The sequence below is a fragment of the Rhinoderma darwinii genome (assembly GCF_050947455.1).
Source record: "Rhinoderma darwinii isolate aRhiDar2 chromosome 5 unlocalized genomic scaffold, aRhiDar2.hap1 SUPER_5_unloc_1, whole genome shotgun sequence".
In the NCBI taxonomy this organism is placed as follows: domain Eukaryota; kingdom Metazoa; phylum Chordata; class Amphibia; order Anura; family Rhinodermatidae; genus Rhinoderma; species Rhinoderma darwinii.
Window position 1 is genome coordinate 390,936 of NW_027461765.1, and position 20,693 is coordinate 411,628.

Genomic DNA, 20,693 nt, shown 5'->3' on the forward strand with positions numbered 1-20,693 from the left:
TGTGCTCACACTGCCTCCCAGCCACTTATTGATGACACGGCCGGGAGTTACATAAACAGCGCAGCATGCGAGCTCCATGTTTCCGTAACGACTGTTCAGTTCTACGGGACTGCTGGAAACAGCGCAGCGAGATAAAGGGTCAGCATTGTCCCTAACCGGTTTAGAAGTGCTGCCAATCTGTTCTATAGGGTTGATCGTAAAACAATTAGAATTCCCACTGAGGACGGCCGGATGAGGCCGTGGCGCGTCGGGATCACTACAGTGGGGTCGGTGTCTCTTCATTCGGTTTCTAAGATGTTGGATTCTGCGTTGAACGTATCGGAAATTGGCATTGAAGTAAAGGACAGATTCAGAGTCACCTGATGGAGAAGACCTCCTGATGGAGAAGACCTCCTGCGTCCTGATGGAAATGAGGACAATCTGTGGACAAGATCACCGCGGCCTAGACACCGGATTTGCTGCACCTGAAGGCTCCTCCAATGGTCGGAAGTCACCGTCCAGTCTCTGGTTTCTTCCTCCGCAGCCTTCTTGTTTTTTTAGCGACCGATCTCCTGAAAGTAACTTACTGGGAAGGCGATCCTCCAGATGGGGAGCGTTGCCATGACAGGATACCTAGGATCTCTCTGTGACCTGAATTCCAGGTGGTGATGAATCTGCGTCTCACCTGCCCGGTAGATTCGGTTGGTTTGCCGTTTCTGCTCTGGACATTCCGCTCTCGATGGACGCGGCTTCTTGGAGAATGTTTTTTCTTAAAGTATTTACTGAGGGTCTTACATTGGATATTATCATGGGCGCAGGTCTTCCTGATTCTTATTTTTCCACCAATGGGGTTAGTGGGCACTTTGAATATCACTTTTATTTATATAATTTAATTATCATCTCTCTCTTCTATTCCGTCATCACTGTCCCAAACATGTCTCTAATATAGACGGCCCCCGTGATACTACAACTGCCCAGTGATGAGGATTCACCTTTGATTGGCTCACCTGTTGCATCCCAGTTCTCCTATTGGACGCTCAATTTGTCCATCTAATGAATTATGACGTCGCTTCTTAGTTTTTCCCACATTTTTTGCCATTTTATTTCACCTCGTCTGTATTCACTGGTCTGAAGACGACGCCATTCCGGCATTGAAACCTTAATAAAGTGGCGCTGAACATTTCCGCCTCGACCCCTGACCGTCAGCAGTGCTGAAAAAGCTTCCCATTTTTATTGTACCATTAATTACATATCTGACGGAACAGGGCACCATTTCTGGCCCCGGGAATAGAAGTCAGACGTAGACTCTGGAAATACGAGACAGCCCCCGGGAATAAGGAGTACGTTGTATAAAAGAGTACACCCCTCTAAACATAGCAACAAGCTGGCACTCAACCCCTCTAAACAAGCTTGTACTCAATGCGTCTTCTGTTACTCGTACTGCGCTGACCCTTCTTGGCATTGAGTCTACAAGTGCACGACATATTGTCACATCTATCCCGGAGGATGAGGTCACTGCGTGCCTTCATGCCTGATGGGGAGCGCTGCAGTAGGGTTGAGGTCGGTGACATGCTCAGCTCCTCCGCTATACTGCCATGTTACTTCAGAGGCTGTGCTCCTTCCCTGACAAGCAGGGCTATTTCTATTGGCTGCCTTGCCATGAAGCGATTACTATGCAGAGACCTGGGTGTGGGGAGTGACTGAGCACGCACGTCCACTCAGCTCATTGGGCTATGTTCACAGGTGTTGGATTTGCCGTAAGCATCTGCAGCAGGGATCCGGGGCGCACACTCAGATTTACAGATGCGCCAGCAGAGCCGCACGCAGATTATCCTCGTTGTAATTTAATGGGCCAAATCTACGTGGATTTTTTCCAGTGCATATGAAGGAGCTTAAAAAACCCTCATTCCCTTACATTGGAGGCGGATAGTGAGTGGATTTAATGCAGATTTCACCTCTGCATCCGCGCTGGAATCCTCAACATGTGAACAAAGCCTAAGGTTGATGTGCCCATTGCTATACACTTTGAACACCAGATGGCGACGTTCTACGTAAGTAAACGTCAGGACTCTGCACTGGATTTTTAAAGCGCCAGTCTCTATCACGCCTCTATCGGCGCCACAGGTTCAGAGGCTTTCTGGGACGAAGCAGGAGAGGTCTGCGCGCGCGCACTCTGACGTTCCGGCAGCCACAGCAAAATCAGAAGCGTTGAAATCGCAGAACATATTTTAATCCGCATATTATACAAAAAAAATACAAATTTCTTCTCGTTCTGTTTTAGAATCTTTACAATCAGTTTGATGGCACGACCCCTGTAAGTGCCGCTTCTACGCCTGGCTGACGGCGTGACAGACTCGTCCACAGATCTATTCCTCTTATAACTGTCAGGCGGGTGTACACACTTTCACATCCCAGGAATATGGGTGGGAGCCTGGGGGATCAGAGTATGGGTGGGAGCCTAGGGGATAGGAGTATGGGTGGGAGCCTGGGAGATCAGAGTATGGGTGAGAGCCTGGGGGATCAGAGTTTGGGTGAGAGCCTGGGGGATCGGAGTTTGGGTGAGAGCCTGGGGGATCAGAGTTTGGGTGAGAGCCTGGGGGATCGGAGTTTGGGTGAGAGCCTGGGGGATCGGAGTTTGGGTGAGAGCCTGGGGGATCGGAGTTTGGGTGAGAGCCTGGGGGATCGGAGTATGAGTGAGAGCCTGGGGGATCGGAGTTTGGGTGAGAGCCTGGGGGATCGGAGTATGAGTGAGAGCCTGGGGGATCGGAGTTTGGGTGAGAGCCTGGGGGATCGGAGTATGAGTGAGAGCCTGGGGGATCGGAGTTTGGGTGAGAGCCTGGGGGATCGGAGTATGGGTGAGAGCTTGGGGGATCGGAGTATGGGTGGGAGCCTGGGGATCGGAGTATGAGTGAGAGCCTGGGGGATCGGAGTATGGGTGGGAGCCTGGGGATCAGAGTATGGGTGGGAGCCTGGGGATCAGAGTACGGGTGGGAGCCTGGGGATCAGAGTACGGGTGGGAGCCTGGGGATCAGAGTACGGGTGGGAGCCTGGGGGATCGGAGTACGGGTGGGAGCCTGGGGGATCGGAGTACGGGTGGGAGCCTGGGGGATCGGAGTACGGGTGGGAGCCTGGGGGATCGGAGTACGGGTGGGAGCCTGGGGGATCGGAGTACGGGTGGGAGCCTGGGGGATCGGAGTATGGGTGGGAGCCTGGGGGATCGGAGTATGGGTGGGAGCCTGGGGGATCGGAGTACGGGTGGGAGCCTGGGGGGTAGGAGTACGGGTGGGAGCCTGGGGGGTAGGAGTACGGGTGGGAGCCTGGGGGATCGGAGTACGGGTGGGAGCCTGGGGGATCGGAGTATGGGTGGGAGCCTGGGGGATCGGAGTACGGGTGGGAGCCTGGGGGGTAGGAGTACGGGTGGGAGCCTGGGGGGTAGGAGTACGGGTGGGAGCCTGGGGGATCGGAGTACGGGTGGGAGCCTGGGGGATCGGAGTACGGGTGGGAGCCTGGGGGATCGGAGTATGAGTGAGAGCCTGGGGGATCGGAGTTTGGGTGAGAGCCTGGGGGATCGGAGTATGGGTGAGAGCTTGGGGGATCGGAGTATGGGTGGGAGCCTGGGGGATCGGAGTATGGGTGGGAGCCTGGGGGATCGGAGTATGGGTGGGAGCCTGGGGATCGGAGTATGAGTGAGAGCCTGGGGATCGGAGTACGGGTGGGAGCCTGGGGGATAGGAGTACGGGTGGGAGCCTGGGGGGTAGGAGTACGGGTGGGAGCCTGGGGGATCGGAGTACGGGTGGGAGCCTGGGGGATAGGAGTACGGGTGGGAGCCTGGGGGATAGGAGTACGGGTGGGAGCCTGGGGGGTAGGAGTACGGGTGGGAGCCTGGGGGATCGGAGTATGGGTGGGAGCCTGGCGGATCGGAGTATGGGTGGGAGCCTGGGGATCGGAGTATGAGTGCAGCCGCAGGAAGGCACGTCTGATAATGTCTGACAGCACTAACTCCAGCAAACCGGTTCAGACCGCAGAACGCCTCCCTCGATCACCTTCAGCCGATCGGTGCCTTTCAAACTGTGACAAAGTAGGTGACACAACAAACCAACTAAGAAACAAGGATGCAATGTTTATTAATGGAGAGAAGAGGCGGACACGACTTCTCCGTGTCTCTACATCACATGTATAGCGGGGCCCTGTACTTACTCCGATACTTCTTTCCTGATTCTTGGGCCAATCGTAATCACTTTTGGTCAAATATGATCATGAACGACCACAGTGCGAGTTTGTGTGAGCGGTCAGTCCCCCCGGCTAGTGCGGGAGAGGGAAACTACAATTCCCAGCATACCAGGGAGTTCCTACTAGAGTTATTCATTATAAAGTCCTCACGTCCTGGGGCTGAGCCAGCAGGTAACTCCAACCTTCACACCCCAGTACCGACGAGATGATGAAGAGTATGACGTAATATGTATATAATGGGTACACACAGATACAACGGTCACTTATATGATTAGATGTAGAGATCATATCTGGCCGTGTGATCAGGTCGTTTGTTTTGACACAATGGCCGGACGTTACATTTATAAAGAGACTCCACTCGTCTGCCATCCTCCAGGTGTATACAGGACAAACGTAACAACGACTCCCAACGTGCAGGCGCAGGGAGATCCAGCTATAATCCAGCCACTAGGGGCAGTGGGGAACCGGCATCCGTAACATTCCTATGGAGACACAAGATGGCCGCAAAAATAAGGGAGAGGCCACTGCTTGTGGGTAAACAAGTGCTTTCGAACCGGTTACTGTCCGGCACAGGAATAACAATGGAAGGCAAGAAGAGGCCTCCGGAGACCGTCTGTCCTTATAAGACCAAGTCCCTGGGATCACGCGTTCCAGATCCACAATTATCAATAAGTAGAAAAATATAAAACATTTCATAAAATGCTGAGAATTAGTGCGGCTCCAGCCACAACACCGAGCAGAACGGGCAGTCAGGACGTTACACAATGGAGGTCACGCCTTGGGCTCTCGCTCGTTCCCTCGGTTATGGATGAGCTCGTGTTTTCTCAGCTTTGTACGGTCAACAAACTTCTTCTCACACACTGTGCATCCGAACGGCCTCTCGCCGGTGTGCGTCTTCTCATGGCGCTTCACGTGTGACTGCTGTGTGAACTTCCTTCCACAAAATGAACAAGTGAATGGTTTCTCCCCGGTGTGGATTCTCTGGTGGTGCCGATAGGTGGAGCGATCCCTGAAGCTCTTCCCACACTCGCTGCACTGGAATGGCTTCTCATCTGTGTGTGTCCTCATGTGCGTCACCAGCGCCGGGTTCTGGACAAAACTCTTACCACACTCTGAGCAAGTGTAGGGTTTCTCCTTCGTGTGCAACCTCATGTGAATTTTAAGGTATCCACCATCTCGGAAGGATTTGCCGCATTCTTTGCAGGAGTAGGGGCGCTCTCCGGTGTGTACAGTATTGTGCTGCAGCAGAGTGAAGTGGCGGGTGAAGATCTTCCCACACTGTTTGCATTGGAAGGGCTCCATCCCTTCCAACGGTCGCTTGCGCTTCTTCTTCAGACGCAGAACGCAGTTCTTCTCACCCCCCTCATCAGGATTCTCTGGGTTTACCGACACATGCAGCAACATGCTCTTGCCACATTTAGTGCAGATTTCAGAATCATTATCAGATTTGGGATTTGCGGCGTCCAGGAGACGCCTGGGATTCCTTATTTGGTGCACATTAGTAGACCGCGTCTTCGGAGGAGCACTAGGGCTGTCCGGTGGCTTCTGGAGCACGGCGGGGAAGCTCTGAAACGCTTTCTTCTGCTGATCACAGCTGGGGGGGTTTTTCTTTAGCTCTAACCTAAAATGTTCACCACACTTGGTGCAGACCTCGTGGATCCTGCTGTCCCCCGTCTTTCCGGGCTGTTTATCAGAGGTTTTGGAGGCCACTTTTTTATCCCTTGTGCCGATTTTGTTCCGTCTGGAATCTAAACCCAGAGGTAAAGTATCACTAGTGGACGTGTTGTTGGATAAGGATCCTGTGATCGCCTTGAGCTTAGGATCCACGGAGGCTCCCAGATTTTGACATTTGCTGCATACATTGGGTTTGTTCTGTTCAGGACACTTTGGTGGAGGCTTCTGGAAGTCATCCCTGTTTGCTCCGCTTCTCTGATCATTAGCAGTGACCATGCCGACTGCCGTTACGATGATCTTCTCATTCATTATTCGCTTTTGCCTCTTCTCAGCTGGTAAGACGCTCTGTGTGTTTGGTTCAGGAGAGGAATACGCTGACATTTTCTTGCTGCCATTCCCTGGTTGGGGCTGGAGGGATAGATTGGCAGGGCTGATGGTCTGGGCAGCAGCGGAGTTGCTCCTAATGCGCTTGAGACAACCACACATTTTGCACAGGTGAGCGATGGACCTCTCGATGTTCTCCTTCTGATGGACGCTGAGCTTCGACCAGTGGGTGATTTTACCACAATTAGAGCAGGTATAAGATTTAATGAACTTCTGCTCATGGGCGTTGGGGGGGGTCTTTGGTTGTTGCGGCTCCGGGCAGGTTTCCACCTTCTTGTCCTCACTCTCCTTGCTAGGGCGGCAATTCTCTTGTAAGTTTATACCAACTTGTGTCCCGACCTGATTCATCCGGACGCCGTGCAGTTGATGTCTTGGCTTTATGGTGGGTTTGGTTGGAGAAGTTGCGTCCCGGTCTGGGGCACTCCGTGGAGTATCTGTTCCTTCCACAGTCATCTTCTTGCTGCACTTGGTTGAGCTTTTCGCCTTCTCCGCGGGGCAGCAGCTTGACACGGTGGTTTCCTTTCTTACATTCCTAGGGATGGAGCCGTGAGATGGTCGGTGTTCTTCTTCATCACCCCCCCACTGTTTACAACCTGTAAATTTGCTCTGCTTCCTGTCCTTCTCGTTGTTACAGATGGGAAGACGTCTTCTCCGCAGCTTCACTCCCCCCGCCAGCCCCTCCCCCGAGTTCTCCTCTGAATCCTTCTCAATGAGGAACATGGTGACCACCTCGCTGAATTTGACATGTTTATCTTTCTTGCGTTGGGAAACTTTCTTGTTTGTAGTTGAAGACCTTGTTTCCTCCATCCCGTCTTCACTTTTTGGGATTTCCGTCTTGGGGGGGTTGTCAGTTTTTGCTGCGATCAGAATATCTGAGGTCTCAGGACCATCTTTGGAGTCATCCAGTCCGGAGTCTACGTAACATTTCTTATGGTAACGATGTAAGTTGGACGGTGAACAGGAACCTTCTATTGTTTTTGTGCAGTTTTTCGTGTCCGCTGTGAACCTCGCGCCTCTTGTCACGTCGCTGCTTTCGGAAACATCCTTTTGTTTCTCACATGAAGTCACAGCTTCCCCCGGATAGTTACAAGGTTCTGCGGTCGTCCCAAGATCCGAGACCTCCTCAGACTTGAGGTTTTTACTGGCCCGGATCTTCATAAAGAGATTATTGAGGAGCGGCTCATCCGGAAGGTCACTTGCTGAATGTCGCGTGACACCGGCGGAGGGGTCGCAGCTGATCTTTTCCAGGGGGGTTTTGTATTGATAGTCTTCAGTAAACATCTTCTCCTCAGATCTCCTTCCACGGTGGGAAGAACGCCGTTTCCTTTTCTTAACTTTCTTGATCCACCTGACGGGATTTACTCGGGGATATCGCCGCTGCCTCTTCACCGGCGGCTCACATATACCACTCGTCTCCACGTTGCCGTCACTGCAGCTTTGCTGGAATAAAGATCTGTCCTCCATATTCTTCTCTTCTCCAGAACCTTTTGGAGATGGAGAGACAGAAGATGATGAATGTGAAGGATCCGGCAAGTAAAAAGTAACGCAGACAATAAACAACCCAGGAAATCAGAGCCCTGAATATCTGCAGCACATTAAAGCCACGCTCCACCTTTATTACCCAGTAGAAATAACCGGCACGTAACGTTGGGCCAAATATCTGATAGTGATCCTGAATTACAACGTTTTATATTGCAATCATACCCACAGCTGTATTCACTATTCTGAAAGCTCCAGAGCTGAAATATCAAAAGTATCTACTATCGCTACAGCCTTCACAGAACTCGCTCTGGTGACTTTACACCACTCACTGTTAAGTAATCTGACCCTCCTTTAAGCTGTTGAGTAGGTGTCTATCCACAAGCATGCTGACTGTTTCCAATACCAACAAGCAGAAATTTACAGGATAAGTAATGTATGTACACAGTGACTCCACCTGCAGAATAGTGAGTGCAGCTCTGGAGTATAATACAGGATGTAACTCAGGATAAGTAATGTAATGTATGTACATAGTGACTCCACCAGCAGAATAGTGAGTGCAGCTCTGGAGTATAATACAGGATATAACTCAGGATCAGTACAGGATAAGTAATGTATGTACACAGTGACTCCACCAGCAGAATAGTGAGTGCAGCTCTGGAGTATAATACAGGATATAACTCAGGATCAGTACAGGATAAGTAATGTAATGTATGTACACAATGACTCCACCAGCAGAATAGTGAGTACAGCTCTGGAGTATAATACAGGATGTAACTCAGGATCAGTACAGGATAAGTAATGTAATGTATGTACACAGTGACTCCACCAGCAGAATAGTGAGTGCAGCTCTGGAGTATAATACAGGATATAACTCAGGATCAGTACAGGATAAGTAATGTAATGTATGTACACAGTGACTCCACCAGCAGAATAGTGAGTGCAGCTCTGGAGTATAATACAGGATGTAACTCAGGATCAGTACAGGATAAGTAATGTAATGTATGTACACAGTGACTCCACCAGCAGAATAGAGAGTATAGCTGTGGAGTATAATACAGGATATAACTCAGGATCAGTACAGGATAAGTAATGTATGTACACAGTGACTCCACCAGCAGAATAGTGAGTGCAGCTCTGGAGTATAATACAGGATGTAACTCCGGATCAGTACAGGATAAGTAATGTAATGTATGTACACAGTGACTCCACCAGCAGAATAGTGAGTGCAGCTCTGGAGTATAATACAGGATGTAACTCAGGATCAGTGCAGGAGAAGTAATGTAATGTATGTACACAGTGACTCCACCAGCAGAATAGTGAGTGCAGCTCTGGAGTATAATACAGGATGTAACTCAGGATCAGTACAGGATAAGTCATGTAATGTATGTACACAGTGACTCCACCAGCAGAATAGTGAGTGCAGCTTTGGAGTATAATACAGGATATAACTCAGGATCAGTACAGGATAAGTAATGTAATGTATGTACACAGTGACTCCACCAGCAGAATAGTGAGTGCAGCACTGGAGTATAATACAGGATGTAACTCAGGATCAGTACAGGATAAGTAATGTAATGTATGCACACAGTGACTCCACCAGCAGAATAGTGAGTGCAGCTCTGGAGTATAATACAGGATGTAACTCAGGATCAGTACAGGATAAGTAATGTAATGTATGTACACAGTGACTCCACCAGCAGAATAGTGAGTGCAGCTCTGGAGTATAATACAGGATATAACTCAGGATCAGTACAGGATAAGTAATATATGTACACAGTGATTCCACCAGCAGAATAGTGAGTGCAGCTCCGGAGTATAATACAGGATGTAACTCAGGATCAGTACAGGATAAGTAATGTAATGTAATGTACACAGTGACTCCACCAGCAGAATAGTGAGTGCAGCTCTGGAGTATAATACAGGATATAACTCAGGATCAGTACAGGATAAGTAATATATGTACACAGTGACTCCACCAGCAGAATAGTGAGTGCAGCTCTGGAGTATAATACAGGATATAACTCAGGATCAGTACAGGATCAGTAATGTAATGTACACAGTGATTCCACCAGCAGAATAGTGAGTGCAGCTCTGGAGTATAATACAGGATGTAACTCAGGATCAGTACAGGATAAGTAATGTAATGTATGTACACAGTGACTCCACCAGCAGAATAGTGAGTGCAGCTCTGGAGTATAATACAGGATGTAACTCAGGATCAGTACAGGATAAGTAATGTAATGTATGTACACAGTGACTCCACCAGCAGAATAGTGAGTGCAGCTCTGGAGTATAATACAGGATATAACTCAGGATCAGTACAGGATCAGTAATGTAATGTACACAGTGATTCCACCAGCAGAATAGTGAGTGCAGCTCTGGAGTATAATACAGGATGTAACTCAGGATCACTACAGGATAAGTAATATATGTACACAGTGATTCCACCAGCAGAATAGTGAGTGCAGCTCTGGAGTATAATACAGGATATAACTCAGGATCAGTACAGGATAAGTAATGTAATGTATGTACACAGTGACTCCACCAGCAGAATAGTGAGTGCAGCTCTGGAGTATAATACAGGATGTAACTCAGGATCAGTACAGGATAAGTAATGTAATGTATGTACACAGTGACTCCACCAGCAGAATAGTGAGTGCAGCTCCGGAGTATAATACATGATGTAACTCAGGATCAGTACAGGATAAGTAATGTAATGTATGTACACAGTGACTCCACCAGCAGAATAGTGAGTGCAGCTCTGGAGTATAATACAGGATATAACTCAGGATCAGTACAGGATAAGTAATGTAATGTATGTACACAGTGACTCCACCAGCAGAATAGTGAGTGCAGCTCTGGAGTATAATACAGGATATAACTCAGGATCAGTACAGGATAAGTAATGTAATGTATGTACATAGTGACTCCACCAGCAGAATAGTGAGTGCAGCTCTGGAGTATAATACAGGATATAACTGAGGATCAGTACAGGATAAGTAATGTAATGTATGTACACAGTGACTCTACCAGCAGAATAGTGAGTGCAGATCTGGAGTATAATACAGGATGTAACTCAGGATTAGTACAGGATAAGTAATGTAATGTATGTACACAGTGACTCCACCAGCAGAATAGTGAGTGCAGATCTGGAGTATAATACAGGATGTAACTCAGGATCAGTACAGGATAAGTGATGTAATGTATGTACACAGTGACTCCACCAGCAGAATAGTGAGTGCAGCTCTGGAGTATAATACAGGATATAACTCAGGATCAGTACAGGATAAGTAATGTAATGTATGTACACAGTGACTCCACCAGCAGAATAGTGAGTACAGCTCTAGAGTATAATACAGGATGTAACTCAGGATCAGTACAGGATAAGGAATGTAATGTATGTACACAGTGACTCCACCAGCAGAATAGTGAGTGCAGCTCTGGAGTATAATACAGGATGTAACTCAGGATCAGTACAGGATAAGTAATGTATGTACACAGTGACTCCACCAGCAGAATAGTGAGTGCAGCTCTGGAGTATAATACAGGATGTAACTCAGGATCAGTACAGGATAAGTGATGTAATGTATGTACACAGTGACTCCACCAGCAGAATAGTGAGTGCAGCTCTGGAGTATAATACAGGATATAACTCAGGATCAGTACAGGATAAGTAATGTAATGTATGTACACAGTGACTCCACCAGCAGAATAGTGAGTACAGCTCTAGAGTATAATACAGGATGTAACTCAGGATCAGTACAGGATAAGGAATGTAATGTATGTACACAGTGACTCCACCAGCAGAATAGTGAGTGCAGCTCTGGAGTATAATACAGGATATAACTCAGGATCAGTACAGGATAAGGAATGTAATGTATGTACACAGTGACTCCACCAGCAGAATAGTGAGTGCAGCTCTGGAGTATAATACAGGATGTAACTCAGGATCAGTACAGGATAAGGAATGTAATGTATGTACACAGTGACTCCACCAGCAGAATAGTGAGTGCAGCTCTGGAGTATAATACAGGATGTAACTCAGGATCAGTACAGGATAAGTAATGTATGTACACAGTGACTGCACCAGCAGAATAGTGAGTGCAGCTCTGGAGTATAATACAGGATGTAACTCAGGATCAGTACAGGATAAGTAATGTATGTGGACAGGGACTCTGCTGTGTAGTGCTATATATATATATATGCAGTAACATCGGGTTCAGAGGTCAGCGGGCTGTACTGTCTGCAGGGTATATAGAAGCAGCTGTAGGTACACTGTAAAGTCTCCTGTGGATTTAGGGTGTAGCTGGGGTGGTCACAGGTGCTCGGGGGTATTTAGATTGAGGCTCATTCAGACCATCGTGTATCATGTCCCTGTGATGACTGTTAGAACAACGGCCGTCACATGACTCATGTATTGGGTCCAGTCACATGACTATTGTTTGAACGGAGCGTGTGAGGGGTCTGTGGAGGTATTTGGACGTGTCCTATGTTTTTGCGCTTCACGCACCCCCCCATAGACTGTGGGGGATGGGTGATAACGCGCCCCGCACGGTCGCACCTCGGCCATGCTGGTGTGAATGTAGCCGGCAGGAAGCTTCACTACAACCAGAGGCAGACACCCCTCCCCCGCACATGAGACCAGTACCTGCGGTGGCGGCGCGCTCTCCCCGGCTCCGGACGTACGGGTCACATCCCAGCTCAATGTTCAGTATAATGTCAGGACGATCTGCGAGGAAGAGACAAAGATGAGACTTCCCTCCCCCACTCCCAGCACAGGGGGGTCTGGGGGGGGGGGTCTACGGACACTCACGTAGCGACAGGATCATCTGGTAATTGTCGTTCATCACCTCCTTATACAGCGACTTCTGCTCCTCCCCCAGCGTCTCCCACTCCCCCCGTGAGAAATAAACCGCCACGTCCTCAAACGTCACCGTAACCTGGAGGAACGAGGAAAAGCGTCACATCCCTCGACCACAGAGTGTCAGCTCCCGGGGTCAGTGTCATGTGATCAGAGTGTCAGCTCCCGGGGTCAGTGTCACGTGATCAGAGTGTCAGCCCCCGGGGTCAGTGTCACGTGGTCAGAGTGTCAGCCCCCGGGGTCAGTGTCACGTGGTCAGAGTGTCAGCCCCCGGGGTCAGTGTCACGTGATCAGAGTGTCAGCCCCCGGGGTCAGTGTCATGTGATCAGAGTGTCAGCCCCCGGGGTCAGTGTCATGTGATCAGAGTGTCAGCCCCCGGGGTCAGTGTCATGTGATCAGAGTGTCAGCCCCCGGGGTCAGTGTCACGTGGTCAGAGTGTCAGCCCCCGGGGTCAGTGTCACGTGATCAGAGTGTCAGCCCCCGGGGTCAGTGTCATGTGATCAGTCAGCTCCCGGGGTCAGTGTCATGTGATCAGAGTGTCAGCTCCCGGGGTCAGTGTCATGTGATCAGAGTGTCAGCTCCCGGGGTCAGTGTCACATGATCAGAGTGTCAGCTCCCGGGGTCAGTGTCACGTGATCAGAGTGTCAGCTCCCGGGGTCAGTGTCACGTGATCAGAGTGTCAGCTCCCGGGGTCAGTGTCACGTGATCAGAGTGTCAGCTCCCGGGGTCAGTGTCACGTGATCAGAGTGTCAGCTCCCGGGGTCAGTGTCACGTGATCAGAGTGTCAGCTCCCGGGGTCAGTGTCATGTGATCAGAGTGTCAGCTCCCGGGGTCAGTGTCATGTGATCAGAGTGTCAGCTCCCGGGGTCAGTGTCATGTGATCAGAGTGTCAGCTCCCGGGGTCAGTGTCATGTGATCAGAGTGTCAGCTCCCGGGGTCAGTGTCATGTGATCAGAGTGTCAGCTCCCGGGGTCAGTGTCATGTGATCAGAGTGTCAGCCCCCGGGGTCAGTGTCATGTGATCAGTCAGCCCCCGGGGTCAGTGTCATGTGATCAGAGTGTCAGCTCCCGGGGTCAGTGTCATGTGATCAGAGTGTCAGCTCCCGGGGTCAGAGTCATGTGATCAGAGTGTCAGCTCCCGGGGTCAGTGTCATGTGATCAGAGTGTCAGCTCCCGGGGTCAGTGTCATGTGATCAGAGTGTCAGCCCCCGGGGTCAGTGTCATGTGATCAGTCAGCCCCCGGGGTCAGTGTCATGTGATCAGAGTGTCAGCTCCCGGGGTCAGTGTCATGTGATCAGAGTGTCAGCTCCCGGGATCAGTGTCACGTGATCAGAGTGTCAGCTCCCGGGGTCAGTGTCACGTGATCAGAGTGCCAGCTCCCGGGGTCAGTGTCACATGATCAGAGTGTCAGCTCCCGGGGTCAGTGTCATGTGATCAGTCAGCCCCCGGGGTCAGTGTCATGTGATCAGTCAGCCCCCGGGGTCAGTGTCATGTGATCAGAGTGTCAGCTCCCGGGGTCAGTGTCATGTGATCAGAGTGTCAGCTCCCGGGGTCAGTGTCATGTGATCAGAGTGTCAGCTCCCGGGGTCAGTGTCACGTGATCAGAGTGTCAGCTCCCGGGGTCAGTGTCACGTGATCAGAGTGTCAGCTCCCGGGGTCAGTGTCATGTGATCAGAGTGTCAGCTCCCGGGGTCAGTGTCACGTGATCAGAGTGTCAGCCCCCGGGGTCAGTGTCACGTGATCAGAGTGTCAGCTCCCGGGGTCAGTGTCACGTGATCAGAGTGTCAGCTCCCGGGGTCAGTGTCATGTGATGTGATCAGAGTGTCAGCTCCCGGGGTCAGTGTCATGTGATCAGTCAGCCCCCGGGGTCAGTGTCATGTGATCAGAGTGTCAGCTCCCGGGGTCAGTGTCACGTGATCAGAGTGTCAGCCCCCGGGGTCAGTGTCACATGATCAGAGTGTCAGCCCCCGGGGTCAGTGTCACGTGATCAGAGTGTCAGCTCCCGGGGTCAGTGTCACGTGATCAGAGTGTCAGCTCCCGGGGTCAGTGTCACGTGATCAGAGTGTCAGCTCCCGGGGTCAGTGTCACATGATCAGAGTGTCAGCTCCCGGGGTCAGTGTCACGTGATCAGAGTGTCAGCCCCCGGGGTCAGTGTCACGTGATCAGAGTGTCAGCTCCCGGGGGCAGTGTCACGTGATCAGAGTGTCAGCTCCCGGGGTCAGTGTCACGTGATCAGAGTGTCAGCTCCCGGGGTCAGTGTCACGTGATCAGAGTGTCAGCCCCCGGGGTCAGTGTCACGTGATCAAAGTGTCAGCTCCCGGGGTCAGTGTCATGTGATCAGAGTGCCAGCTTCCGGGGTCAGTGTCATGTGATCAGAGTGTCAGCTCCCGGGGTCAGTGTCATGTGATCAGAGTGTCAGCTCCCGGGGTCAGTGTCATGTGATCAGAGTCTCAGCCCCCGGGGTCAGTGTCATGTGATCAGAGTCTCAGCCCCCGGGGTCAGTGTCACTTGACCAGAGTGTCAGCCCCCGGGGTCAGTGTCATGTGATCAGAGTGTCAGCCCCCAGGGTCAGTGTCATGTGATCAGAGTGTCAGCTCCCGGGGTCAGTGTCATGTGATCAGTCAGCCCCCGGGGTCAGTGTCATGTGATCAGAGTGTCAGCCCCCGGGGTCAGTGTCACGTGATCAGAGTGTCAGCTCCCGGGGTCAGTGTCACGTGATCAGAGTGTCAGCTCCCGGGGTCAGTGTCACGTGATCAGAGTGTCAGCTCCCGGGGTCAGTGTCACGTGATCAGAGTGTCAGCTCCCGGGGTCAGTGTCACGTGATCAGAGTGTCAGCTCCCGGGGTCAGTGTCACGTGATCAGAGTGTCAGCTCCCGGGGTCAGTGTCATGTGATCAGAGTGTCAGCTCCCGGGGTCAGTGTCATGTGATCAGAGTGTCAGCTCCCGGGGTCAGTGTCATGTGATCAGAGTGTCAGCTCCCGGGGTCAGTGTCATGTGATCAGAGTGTCAGCTCCCGGGGTCAGTGTCATGTGATCAGAGTGTCAGCCCCCGGGGTCAGTGTCATGTGATCAGAGTGTCAGCTCCCGGGGTCAGTGTCATGTGATCAGAGTGTCAGCTCCCGGGGTCAGTGTCACGTGATCAGAGTGTCAGCTCCCGGGGTCAGTGTCACGTGATCAGAGTGTCAGCTCCCGGGGTCAGTGTCACGTGATCAGAGTGTCAGCTCCCGGGGTCAGTGTCACGTGATCAGAGTGTCAGCTCCCGGGGTCAGTGTCACGTGATCAGAGTGTCAGCTCCCGGGGTCAGTGTCACGTGATCAGTGTCAGCTCCCGGGATCAGTGTCACGTGATCAGAGTGTCAGCTCCCGGGATCAGTGTCATGTGATCAGAGTGTCAGCTCCCGGGGTCAGTGTCACGTGATCAGTGTCAGCTCCCGGGATCAGTGTCACGTGATCAGAGTGTCAGCTCCCGGAGTCAGTGTCATGTGATCAGAGTGTCAGCTCCCGGGGTCAGTGTCACGTGATCAGTGTCAGCTCCCGGGATCAGTGTCACGTGATCAGTGTCAGCTCCCGGGATCAGTGTCACGTGATCAGTGTCAGCCCCCGGGGTCAGTGTCACGTGATCAGTGTCAGCTCCCGGGATCAGTGTCACGTGATCAGTGTGTCAGCCCCCGGGGTCAGTGTCAGCTCCCGGGATCAGTGTCACGTGATCAGTGTCAGCTCCCGGGGTCAGTGTCATGTGATCAGTGTGTCAGCCCCCGGGGTCAGTGTCAGCTCCCGGGGTCAGTGTCATGTGATCAGTGTGTCAGCCCCCGGGGTCAGTGTCACGTGATCAGAGTGTCAGCCCCCAGGGTCAGTGTCACGTGATCAGAGTGTCAGCTCCAGGGGTCAGTGTCACGTGATCAGAGTGTCAGCTCCCGGGGTCAGTGTCATGTGATCAGAGTGTCAGCTCCCGGAGTCAGTATCACGTGATCAGAGTGTCAGCTCCCGGGGTCAGTGTCATGTGATCAGAGTGTCAGCTCCCGGGGTCAGTGTCATGTGATCAGAGTGTCAGCTCCCGGGGTCAGTCATGTGATCAGAGTGTCAGCCCCCGGGGTCAGTGTCATGTGATCAGTTAGCCCCCGGCTCCCCCTCTCTCACCCGGTCCATGGTTCCGCTCTCGGTAGATTCAGCCGCATCCATTTCCTGTAATGATGGAGCGGAAGTCCGGTGCATGCTGGGAGATAGTATTACGATGGCCGCGATGTCTGCACTACAACTCCCGGCATGACCCGCGACATCAACCAGGAAGCTTCACATTCATAAAAGGAAATGCAGCGTATTAGTCCCACAATGCACCGCGGCTTCCAGTCTCATGTCAACATGGCTCTTCACAGGGCGGGGAGTGACGTACCCTGTCTATGGCGCTGCTGTATCTAAGCTTCTCAGTTTGATACCCTGTCAGTGATACTGTTCTCACTGTTTATAGGATATGTCGGGAATACGTGCAATTGTCCTGTAAATCCGAAAGGGATTTGGTAACATTGGGAGACGCCCTTTAAAAGTGGGTGACACTAAAATACTAAAGTAAGAGTCTAAAGAAGCTGCTGATCACAACTAATCATTCTGTACATCGACAGGAGCGCGTACATCCCATAATACACCGACAGAAGCGCGTACATCCCATAATACACCGACAGGAGCTCCTACATCCCATAATACACCGACAGGAGCTCGTACATCCCATAATACACCGACAGAAGCGCGTACATCCCATAATACACCGACAGGAGCTCGTACATCCCATAATACACTGACAGGAGCTCGTACATCCCATAATACACCGACAGAAGCGCGTACATCCCATAATACACCGACAGGAGCTCCTACATCCCATAATACACCGACAGGAGCTCGTACATCCCATAATACACCGACAGGAGCTCCTACATCCCATAATACACCGACAGGAGCTCGTACATCCCATAATACAGCGGCAGGAGCTCGTACATCCCATAATACACCGACAGGAGCTCGTACATCCCATAATACACCGACAGGAGCTCCTACATCCCATAATACACCGACAGGAGCTCGTACATCCCATAATACACCGACAGGAGCTCCTACATCCCATAATACACCGACAGGAGCTCGTACATCCCATAATACAGCGGCAGGAGCTCGTACATCCCATAATACACCGACAGGAGCTCGTACATCCCATAATACACCGACAGGAGCTCGAACATCCCATAATACACCGACAGGAGCTCGTACATCCCATAATACACCGACAGGAGCTCCTACATCCCATAATACACCGACAGGAGCTCCTACATCCCATAATACACCGACAGGAGCTCGTACATCCCATAATACACCGACAGGAGCTCGTACATCCCATAATACACCGACAGGAGCTCCTACATCCCATAATACACCGACAGGAGCTCGTACATCCCATAATACACCGACAGGAGTGCGTACATCCCATAATACACCGACAGGAGCTCGTACATCCCATAATACACCGACAGGAGCTCCTACATCCCATAATACACCGACAGGAGCTCGTACATCCCATAATACACCGACAGGAGTGCGTACATCCCATAATACACCGACAGGAGCGCGTACATCCCATAATACACCGACAGGAGCTCCTACATCCCATAATACACCGACAGGAGGTCGTACATCCCACAATACACCGACAGGAGCTCCTACATCCCATAATACACCGTCAGGAGCTCGTACATCCCATAATACACCAACAGGAGCTCGTACATCCCATAATACACCGACAGGAGCTCCTACATCCCATAATACACCGACAGGAGCTCCTACATCCCATAATACACCGACAGGAGCTCCTACATCCCATAATACACCGTCAGGAGCGCGTACATCCCATAATACACCGACAGGAGCGCGTACATCCCATAATACACCGACAGGAGCTCCTACATCCCATAATACACCGACAGGAGCTCGTACATCCCATAATACACCGACAGGAGCTCGTACATCCCATAATACACCGACAGGAGCTCGTACATCCCATAATACACCGACAGGAGCTCCTACATCCCATAATACACCGACAGGAGCTCGTATATCCCATAATACACCGACAGGAGCTCCTACATCCCATAATACACCGACAGGAGCTCCTACATCCCATAATACACCGACAGGAGCTCGTACATCCCATAATACACCGACAGGAGCTCGTACATCCTATAATACACCGACAGGAGCTCCTACATCCCATAATACACCGACAGGAGCTCGTACATCCCATAATACACCGACAGGAGCTCGTACATCCCATAATACACCGACAGGAGCTCCTACATCCCATAATACACCGACAGGAGCTCGTACATCCCATAATACACCGACAGGAGCTCGAACATCCCATAATACACCGACAGGAGCTCCTACATCCCATAATACACCGACAGGAGCTCGTACATCCCATAATACACCGACAGGAGCTCGTACATCCCATAATACACCGACAGGAGCTCGTACATCCCATAATACACCGACAGGAGCGCGTACATCCCATAATACACCGACAGGAGCTCCTACATCCCATAATACACCGACAGGAGCTCGTACATCCCATAATACACCGACAGGAGCGCGTACATCCCATAATACACCGACAGGAGCTCCTACATCCCATAATACACCGACAGGAGCTCGTACATCCCATAATACACCGGCAGGAGCTCGTACATCCCATAATACACCGACAGGAGCTCCTACATCCCATAATACACCGACAGGAGTGCGTACATCCCATAATACACCGACAGGAGCTCGAACATCCCATAATACACCGACAGGTGCTCGTACATCCCATAATACACCGGCAGGAGCTCCTACATCCCATAATACACCGGCAGGAGCTCCTACATCCCATAATACACCGACAGGAGCGCGTACATCCCATAATACACCGACAGGAGCTCGTACGTCCCATACACCGACAGGAGCTCCTACATCCCATAATACACCGGCAGGAGCTCCTACATCCCATAATACACCGACAGGAGCTCCTATATCCCATAATACACCGACAGGAGCTCGAACATCCCATAATACACTGACAGGAGCTCGTACATCCCATAATACACCGGCAGGAGCTCCTACATCCCATAATACACCGGCAGGAGCTCCTACATCCCATAATACACCGACAGGAGCGCGTACATCCCATAATACACCGGCAGGAGCTCGTACATCCCATAATACACCGACAGGAGCTCCTACATCCCATAATACACCGAAAGGAGCTCGTACATCCCATAATACACCGACAGGAGCTCCTACATCCCATAATACACCGACAAGAGCTCATACATCCCATAATACACCGACAGGAGCTCGTACATCCCATAATACACCGACAGGAGCTCCTACATCCCATAATACACCGACAGGAGCTCCTACATCCCATAGTACACCGACAGGAGCTCGTACATCCCATAATACACCGACAGGAGCTCCTACATCCCATAATACACCGACAGGAGCTCCTACATCCCATAATACACCGACAGGAGCTCGTACATCCTATAATACACCGACAGGAGCTCCTACATCCCATAATACACCGACAGGAGCTCGTACATCCCATAATACACCGACAGGAGCTCGTACATCCCATAATACACCGTCAGGAGCTCGTACATCCCATAATACATAGACAGGAGCTCGTACATCCCATAATACACCGACAGGAGCTCGTACATCCCATAATACACCTACAGGAGCTCCTACATCCCATAATACACCGACAGGAGCTCGTACATCCCATAATACACCGACAGGAGCTCGTACATCCCATAATACACCGACAGGAGCTCGTACATCCCATAATACACCGACAGGAGCTCCTACATCCCATAATACACCGACAGGAGCTCCTACATCCCATAATACACCGACAGGAGCTCGTACATCCCATAATACACCGACAGGAGCTCCTACATCCCATAATACACCGACAGGAGCTCGTACATCCCATAATACACCGACAGGAGCTCGTACATCCCATAATACACCGACAGGAGCTCGTACATCCCATAATACA

At 51.2% G+C, this 20,693-nt stretch overlaps 1 protein-coding gene across 2 annotated transcripts; it reads right to left on the reverse strand.

Moving 5' to 3' along the window:
• Positions 1 to 4,079: 4,079 nt before the first annotated feature.
• LOC142684357 (uncharacterized) lies at positions 4,080 to 16,836 on the reverse strand. 2 transcript variants are annotated; one of them, XM_075847520.1, is made up of 4 exons: positions 16,745 to 16,836; positions 12,600 to 12,689; positions 12,398 to 12,478; positions 4,080 to 7,751 (listed from the first exon to the last, which is right to left on the reverse strand). In XM_075847520.1, the coding sequence occupies exon 4, from the start codon at positions 7,729 to 7,731 to the stop codon at positions 4,981 to 4,983; it is 2,751 nt and encodes a 916-aa protein (XP_075703635.1). In that variant the 5' UTR covers positions 7,732 to 7,751; positions 12,398 to 12,478; positions 12,600 to 12,689; positions 16,745 to 16,836; the 3' UTR covers positions 4,080 to 4,980. The 2 variants fall into 2 exon arrangements, with proteins under 2 accessions (XP_075703635.1, XP_075703634.1); XM_075847519.1 differs by having other exon boundaries at positions 12,563 to 12,689.
• Between the last annotated feature and the right edge of the window lie 3,857 nt (positions 16,837 to 20,693).

Coding starts and splice junctions, on each gene's coding strand:
- LOC142684357 (XM_075847519.1), bottom strand. CDS start 16,819: ATGCACCGGACTTCCGCTCCATCATTACAGGAAATGGATGCGGCTGAA. Junction 12,479..12,562: donor CCAGATGATCCTGTCGCTAC/GTGAGTGTCCGT, acceptor TCTTCCTCGCAG/ATCGTCCTGACATTATACTG. Junction 7,752..12,397: donor AGAGCGCGCCGCCACCGCAG/GTACTGGTCTCA, acceptor CATCTCCAAAAG/GTTCTGGAGAAGAGAAGAAT.